This window comes from Sciurus carolinensis, chromosome 7 (assembly GCF_902686445.1).
Source record: "Sciurus carolinensis chromosome 7, mSciCar1.2, whole genome shotgun sequence".
Lineage (NCBI taxonomy): Eukaryota > Metazoa > Chordata > Mammalia > Rodentia > Sciuridae > Sciurus > Sciurus carolinensis.
In genome coordinates, this window is record NC_062219.1 from 126,830,245 (window position 1) to 126,839,103 (window position 8,859).

The 8,859-nt window shown below is 35.5% G+C and overlaps 1 protein-coding gene across 1 annotated transcript; it reads left to right on the top strand.

The window, feature by feature from the left end:
- Positions 1-1,692: 1,692 nt before the first annotated feature.
- On the top strand, positions 1,693-2,631 carry LOC124989491 (olfactory receptor 2B11-like). The gene has a single exon (XM_047559316.1). The coding sequence runs from the start codon at positions 1,693-1,695 to the stop codon at positions 2,629-2,631; it is 939 nt and encodes a 312-aa protein (XP_047415272.1).
- The last annotated feature ends 6,228 nt before the right edge of the window (positions 2,632-8,859 follow it).

Here is an 8,859-nt window from a genome sequence, read left to right on the forward strand (position 1 = left end):
AATGTGGAAATTGTGATTTGTAACCCTAAAAATCTAGAGTGGGAACCAATAAATGGCTGGAAAAGTAACTCAGACTTTTGTCAGTTATTGAACATTTGTCAATTTGAACATTATTCAAATTTCACATATGAATGTTCCTCAACTTACATGAGATTGTGGTTTTCAAGAAACATACTTCACTAATGAACAAGTATATATATGAAAATAATTTTTTATCTCAAAATAATTCTTTCCTTAGGTCATTCATTTTGTTTCAATAATCCTTTGAGCTGAAACTGAAGCAATACGTCCTAAAAATGTAACAATAATTCCAGGATTTGAATATCTCATGGCCTTAGTTCGCATATCTCCTCCAGAAGTTAGCTGGAGTTTTAAAAAATGTACTTGTATTAAATATAGTAAATGGGTGACTGCTATCTATCCAAATTCTTTTCTTAAATGAGGATAATAAGTTCAATTGATCAAGAAAATCCACTAAATGGATACATTAACTAATGTTCAACATGATAAGTTAAATGCCCAGAGTTTGAATTAGTTTTGCAAAGAAGCACGGAAGTGCAAAAGCACATCCCAAAGTATGAAGAAACCTGTCTTTTTAGCTTAAACCTTTGAATTCATAAAACCAATGATTGTTAACTTTTCAAATACAGGGAAATTGATCTTAATAGTTTTTAAATTTCCTGTTCAGTTTTAAATACAGATAGATTTGTTTAACTTCAGCCTTTTCTAACTACCCATAGTGAAGACATAATTATTTGACTAATCAGAGGGAACTGGTAAGAGTTTTTCTTCCTTCCTCCCCTTTTACTTCCTCCTTCCTTCTATCCTCCCTCCCTTCCTCTTTTTCTTTCTCTTTCCCTTCTTTCTTCCTTCCTTTCTTCCTTCCTTCCTTCTCCCTCCTCCCTCCCTTCTTCCTTCCTCCCTCCCTCCCTCCCTCCCTCCCTCCCTTTCTTTCTTTCTTTCTTTCTTTCTTTCTTTCTTTCTTTCTTTCTTTCTTTCTTTCTTTCTTTCTTTCTTTCTTTCCTATTTATCTATTTAGTCATGATGGAGATTTATTCTAGGGTCTAGCATAAACTAGGCAAGTGCTATAACACAGACCAACATCCCTAACCCTGGACTACTCTATGTTGATGATACTCATACCTCCAGGGTTCCTCTTCCTTAGTCTTCTACCCTTGCTACCTGAATACCTTTATGATTCTTATCACTTTTTTTGTAATGCCCCGAAGCAGTAATCCTAAAAAATGAACCTCCAATTACTTGGACTGAGGCCTCATCTACTCTGTCAGACACCAGAAGACAGGAAGCAGCAAACTTCATATTAAACTTCTCAATTGAGCTTTATGCTGTGAAATTTGAAACCATTAATTTGTAGTTTCTAAAATACAGTCACTTCTTTTTTTCATTCAGTCCTCACCAGAGAACAAGAAGATAGCTATTGTTAACCTTGTTACACAGGAGAGGAAGCTCAGTTTCATAATGCAAGGGTTTCCTGTTGACAAATACCTTTAATTTTTATTATAAAGAAGATAAATATGATTACCTGGTCTGGATACTTTGTACTATTTCATTACTAAATTACTGCATTCTATCATCAGTGAGTGCAAACAAATGCATTGTTATGTTTCTTCTGCTCCCATAATGCTAAATTCTTTGGCACTTCTCTACTATAGGTGAAATAAGTTGAAGAATATGGCACTCATTAATGCAAGCCACCCTGAAGAGTTCATTCTACTAGGCTTTGCTGACCGACCCTGGCTAGAGCTTTCTCTATTCATTATTCTTCTGATAACATATCCCATGGCCATAATGGGAAACAAGAGTATCATTTTGGTGTCCACGATAGATCCCTGTCTCCACAGTCCCATGTATTTCTTCCTCACCAACCTTTCCTTTTTGGATATATGTTTAACCACAAGCATTGTGCCTCAGATGCTGATTAACCTGGGAAGCACTAACAAAGCCATCAGCTATGTGTGGTGTGCAGTTCAGCTCTATTTCTTTAGCATGATGGGAAGCACAGAATGTCTTCTCCTGGCTCTCCTATCTTTTGATCGCTATGTAGCCATCTGCAGACCTCTGCACTACACCCTCATCATGAATCAGCGGGTTTGCATTCTATTAGTATCCATTGTGTGGTTGGGTGGTATCACCTATGCTGTCTCAGAAGTCACAACTACATTACAGTTGCCACTGTGTGGCAATAATAAACTGGATCACTTGGTGTGTGAGACCCCAGTTCTTTTAAAGTCTGCTTGTGGTGAAAAAGAAGTTAATGAGTTAACAATCTCTGTGGTGTGTATTTTTATAGTAGCTGTTCCTCTGTGCCTGATTCTTGCCTCCTATGCTAGCACTGGACGTGCTGTACTTAACATTAAATCTTCTGAAGGAAGGAAAAAGGCCTTCGGGACATGTTCCTCTCATCTAATTGTGGTGCTCTTATTTTATGGTCCAACCATCAGCATGTACCTTCAACCCCCCTCTTCTATCACAGAGGACCAGCCCAAGTTCATGGCCCTCTTCTATGGAGTGATGACGCCTACAGCCAACCCCTTCATCTACACCCTGAGGAATAAGGATGTAAGGGGGTCTTCAAGCAACCTGGTGAAGAGCATTTTCAGTTCCAAATAAACTTTTGTAGTTACCAAATGGAATCATTGAATAATTAGAGTAGGTTTATAAAAGTTTCTCTTATAACTCATTCATGTCAAAATCTCATGCTATAGGTTCCTCTTACAAAATCTGTCATATTCATTGTTATTTATTATCACATTAGGCAAGAATTATACTTGGCTAATATGCACCAGTATGGGCACTCTGTTCTTGAAAACTATAATAATTCCATTGGCATTTGTTCGGTTCATATTAAAATAGTGACTTTGTTAAGTAGCAAAAAGAAGCTAAACTATAAATGTTAATGAAATTGCATTTGCTCTATCTAGCCATCATAAAAATTCAATGATGATCATTCATTAATAGTCTTTCCAGCAAAGTCACTTGAAAAACAATCACTCTGTGAATTGTCCCAAGCCTATTTGAACAACCTGGATTTCTTATGAATTTTATATAAAGAACTCTGTCCTTTAATAGAAGGTTGAATCTTAAAATTTCATCAACTTCAAATATGTGAATGATTTTACTTCTTGAAAAATGCACTGTTATTTTTGTTTAAAAAATATGTGTTCAGTTATTTTGTATTATTAATTAAATAATTATAATTGCTGGAACGGATAAGATGGTGAAACAGAGGAAGGCAGTACTTTCCAGGTGCTCCCTGGTTCTGAATTAAATCAGTGGAAATTGTCCTTCTGAAGAAGGTATATGACTAAGGGAATTTATTATAATTCAATATTAACCAGTCACTGATTCAATGAGATCCAGATTTTCTGGTGTTTTAAATAGAGGATAAGAAAAGGTTGATAAGAGTCAAACAAATGAGAGACAACTGAAGAAATCAGATAATACAATGCAGTAGACAACTTTGTTACAGAAATACCTGTAGAGTAGAAAGGTAGTTTGAAGTTCCCTGATACAGAGGGTACACAACAAACTGGTGTTTGAAAATTGTTCCATGGTTCTCAGTTTGTAAAGTGGATACCTGAGATAGGGATCCATTTTGTAGAGGCAGATTTTGCTGCTCTAGCAGAACAATTCTTAGAATTCACCTGACACCTAGATTCCCTGTCAAGATTGACATCTGCCTGACTCCAGGGATGTGGGGTCTACTCTATCCAGATTATATACTACCTGACAAAGTTTACAATGTCTGGAATAGACCTGGACCTCAGTTAATGGAACTTCTCAGGTAGAAATCTGCATCAGTTTCTCCCTGGAAATGCATGAACCCAGACACACCCCAGTCTGGATGCACCCTGGAAGTGCATTGATTGCCTTAAATCTTCAGTAGATGATCCTTTGGATTCTATCTTATCTTCTACTGGTCAACAGTGGTTACTTACTCTGCTTTGATCCTCATTCAGAGATAGATAAAATCTCTTGCATCTCCATGAGGAGTCTGTGTATATATTGTATGTAACTGTCTTTGTGTATGTGTGAGGTGGGGTGGGGGCAGGGGCAGTGTTGCTGTACATTTCTGACTGTATAAACTTTCCAAAGTGTTGGTAAACATGGCTAGCTAGTAGAACATTTTTATGACCTTTGATTATTGGAATAATTTTAAATTTACAAAGAATTTGCAAAGACAGTATGAAGACTTCCCTTGTAACACTCTTCTCCTATTTTTGATAATGTTATGTTTCTGGGTGCATTTGTCAAAAAGAAGACACTAATATGAGTATACTAGTACTAATTAAACTCCAACTTACTAGTATTTCACCAGGTTATTCTCTAATGTCCTGTTTCCACTGCCCCAGGCTCCAATTCTTCATGCATTATTGTATACACCTGTCACTCTTAAAGTCTCCTCCTCAGTTTCCTTGTCTTTTTTGGAGTTTCTACTAATACATTATATTTGTGCATAATGCTGTGTTCATTGTGAAATAATCACACACACGTGATACATGTGCTCCTTTTCAGGTTCCTTTACTTCTTCTTTTCCTCCCTATGTCTTCCTTCTGACTCACCTTCCTCTCTTCTACTTGTCTTCATTCTATTTATTTTGTGTTTTTTAAATTAATTCTTTTTATCTTTAGTTTTTAATTTTTTACCGACTACATTTTGATTCATTGTACTTAAATGGGGTACATCATTTCATTTCTATGGTTGTGCACGAGGTAGATTCATACCATTCGTGTAATCATACATGTACGTAGGGTAATGCTGTCTGTCTCATTTCACCATTTTCATACTCCCCTCCCTCTCATTTCCTTCTACATATTCTAAAGTTCCCCCATTATTCTCTCATTCCACACTCCCCGACCCCCATTATACATCATTCTCCACTTATCAGGGAAAACATTCAGTCTTTAGTTTTTAGGGCTTGGTTCATTTCACTTAGCATGATATTCTCCAATTCCATCCATTTATTTGCAAATGCCACAATATTATTCTTCTTTATGGCTGAATAGTATTCCATTATGTATGTATACCAGAGTTTCTCTGTCCATTCATCTGTTGAAGGGCATCTAGGTTGGTTCCACAATCTAAGCTATTGTGAACTGAGCTGCTATAAACATTGATGTTTCTGTGTTACCTAGTATTTGCTGATTTTAGGGTCCTTTGGGTATTAACTGAGGAGTGTGATAGCTGGGTCAAAAGGTGGGTCCATTCCAAGTTTTCTTAGGATCCTCCACACTGCTTTCCACAGTGACTGCACCAATTTGCAACTCCACCAGCAATGTAAAAGTGTGCCTTTTTTCCCACATCCACGCCAACATCTATTATTGATTGTGTTCTTGATTATAGCCATTCTAATTAGGAGTAAGATATAGTCTTAGAGTTGTTTTAATTCTCATTTCTCTAATTACTAGAGATGTTGAACACTTTTTCATATGTTTATTAATTGCCTGCTTGTCTTCTTCCATAAACTATCTGTCCAGTTTCTTGGCCTAATTATTAATTGGGTTCTTTGTATTTTTGGTGTAAAGTTTTGTAAGTTCTTTATAAATTTTCGGAGATAAGTGCTCTCTCTGAAGTGCATGTGGAAAAATTTTTCTCCCACTCTGTAGGCTTTCTCTTCACATTCTTGATTGTATCCTTTGCTGAGAAAAAGCTCTTTAGTTTGAGTCCATCCCATTGATTGATTCTTGCTTTGATTTCTTATTCTTTGGGAGTCTTGTTGAGGAAGTCTGATTCTAAGCGAACATTATGAATATTCGGGCCTACTTTGTCTACTATTAGGTGCAGGGTCTCTGGTCTAATTTCTATGTCTCTGGTCTATTTTGAATTGAGTTTTGTGCAAGGTGAGAGATAGAGGTTTAATTTAATTTTATTGCATATGGATTTCCAGTTTTTCCAGCACCATTTGTTGAACACGTTGTCTTTTCTTCATTGTATGTTTTTGGTTCCTTTGTCAAGTGTGAGGTGACTGCATTTATGTGGTTTTGTCTCTGTCTTCTATTCTGTACTATTGGTCTGCCTATTTTGGTGCCAATACCATGCTGTTTTTGTTACCATTGCTCTATATTAGAGTTTACTACATTGTGATACCTCCTGTTTCAGTTTTTCTATTCAGGATTGATTTTGCTATTAGAGACCTCTTTTTCTTCCAGATGAAGTTCATGATTTCTTTCTCTATATCTATGAGGAATGTCATTGGAATTTTCATTGGAATTGCATTGAATCTGTATAGTGCCTTTGGTACAATGGCCATTTTGACAATGTTAAATCTGCCTATCCAAGAACATGGGAGATCTTTCCATCTTTGAAGATTTTCTTCAATCTTTCTTTAATATTCTGTAGTTTATATTGTAGAGGTCTTTCACCTCTTTTGGTAGATTAATTCCCAAGTATTTTATTTCTTTTGAGTCTACTGTGAATGGAGTGGTTTTCCTAATTTCTCTTTCAGAGAATTCCTCACTTATGAATAGAAATGCATTAGATTTACACATATTGACTTTATATCCTACTACTTTGCTGAATTCATTTATTAGTTCTATAAGTTTTCTACTGGAGTTTTTTGGATCTTATAAATATAGGATCATGTCATCAGCATATAGTGACAGCTTTAGTTCTTCTTTTCCTATTTGTATCCCTTTAATTTCTTTGGTCTTTCTAATTGTTCTGGCAAGTGTTTCAAGAACGATCTTGACTCCATGTACAAATAGAGAAACAACATGTATCCCATTTGTATACAATAAAAAAAAAAAAAAACGATGTTGAATAGAAGTGGTGAAACAGGGCATCCCTGTCTTGTTCCAGTTTTTAGAGGCAATGCTTTCGGTTTTTCTCCCTTAAGAATGATGTTGGCTGTGGGCTTAGCATAGATAGCCTTTACAATGTTGAGTTGTGTTCCTACTATTCCTACTTTTTTCTGGTGTTTTAAGCATGAAGAGGTGCTGTATTTTATCAAATGCTTTCTTAGCATCAATTGAAATAATCATGTGATTCTTAACTTTAAATCTATTGATGTGGTGAATTACATTTATTGATTTCCAGATGTTGAATCAAACTTTCATCCCTGAGATAAACCCCACTTGATCATGGTGCACTATCTTTTTAATATATTTTTGTATGTGATTTGCCAGTATTTTGTTAAGGAGTTTTGCATCTATGTTCATCAGGGATATTGGTCTAAAGTTTTCTTGCCTTGATGTGTCTTTGTCTGGTTTTGATATCAGAGTGATATTAGTCTCATAGAATGAATTTGGAAGTGTTCCCTCCTTTCCTATTTCCTGAAATACTTTGAGGAGTATTGGTATCAGTTCTTCTTTAAAGGTCTTGTAGAATTCAGCTGAGAATCCATGTGGTCCGGAAATTTCTTTTTCGTAGTCTTTTGATGGCGTCTTCTATTTTGGTGCTTGAAATTGATCTGTGTAGATTGTGTATGTCTTCCTGATTCAGTTTGGGTGGATCATATTTTTCTAAAAATTTGTCAATGTCTTCAATATTTTCTATTTTGATGCAGTATAGATTTTCAAAGTAGCTTCTAATTATGTTATGTATTTCAATGGTGTCTGTCATCATCTTTCCTTTTTCATCACGAATTCTGAGTTTTAATTTGAGTTTTCTCTCTCCTCGTCGTTAGTGTGGCAAGTGGTTTATCAATTTTGTTTACTTTTTCTTCGAACCAACCTTTTGTTTTGTCAATATTTTGAATTGTTTCTCTTGTTTCAATTTCATTGATTTCAGCTCTGATTTTAATTATTTCCTGTCTTCTACTAGTTTTGCTGTTGATCTGTTATTCTTTTTCTAGGGCTTTGAGGTGTAATGTTAAGGCATTTAGTTGTTGACCTTTTATTTTTTTAATGTATGAGCTCAATGCAATGAACTTTCCTCCTTGTACTGCTTCCCTAGTGTCCAAGAGATTTTGATATGTTGTGTCATTGTTCTCATTTACTCTTCTAAGGATTTTATTTCTTCCCTGTTATCTTCTGTTATCATCGCATCGTTCAATAGCATATTATTTAGTCTGCAGGTATCTGAGTAGTTTTTTTTGTTATTTTATCATTCATTTCTAATTGCATTCCATTATGGTCTGATAGGAAACGGGGTAGGATAACTATTTTTTTTGTATTTACTAATGACTTTTTTGTGACATAGCATATGGTCTATTTTGAAGAAGAAAGTATATTCGCTTGATGATAGATGAAATACTCTGTAAATATCCATTACGTCTATATCACTGATTGTATTATTTATTTCTATAGTTTCTTTGTTCAGTTTTTGTTTTGAGGATATATCCAGGGTGAGAGCGGTGTATTAAAGTCCCCCACTATATAATGTGTTTTGGTCTATGTGATTCTTAAAATTGAGAAGGGTTTGTTTGATATACATAAATGCTCCATTTTTGGGGACATTAATATTTAAAATTATTATATCTTGCTTTCTATGCTTCCCTTAAGCAGTATGAAATGTCCTTCTTTTTTTTTTTTTTTTTTTTGGGTGCTGGGGATCGAACCTAGGGCCTTGTGCTTACAAGGCAAGCACTCTACCGACTGAGCTATCTCCCCAGCCCCTTGAAATGTCCTTCTTTATCCCTTCTGACTAACTTAGATTTGAAGTCCACTTTATCTGATATGAGTATGGAGACCCCTGCTTTTTTACTGGGTCCATGTGCATGGTATGTTTTTCCCCATTCTTTTACCTTTAGTCTGTAGATGTCTTTTTCTATGAGATGAGTCTCTTGAAGGCAGCATATTGTTGGGTCTTTCTTTTTAATCCAATCTGCTTGTGTATGTCTTTTGATTATTGAATTTAGGCCATTGACATTCAAGGAGATAAGAGGAAAATAGAGAGGAT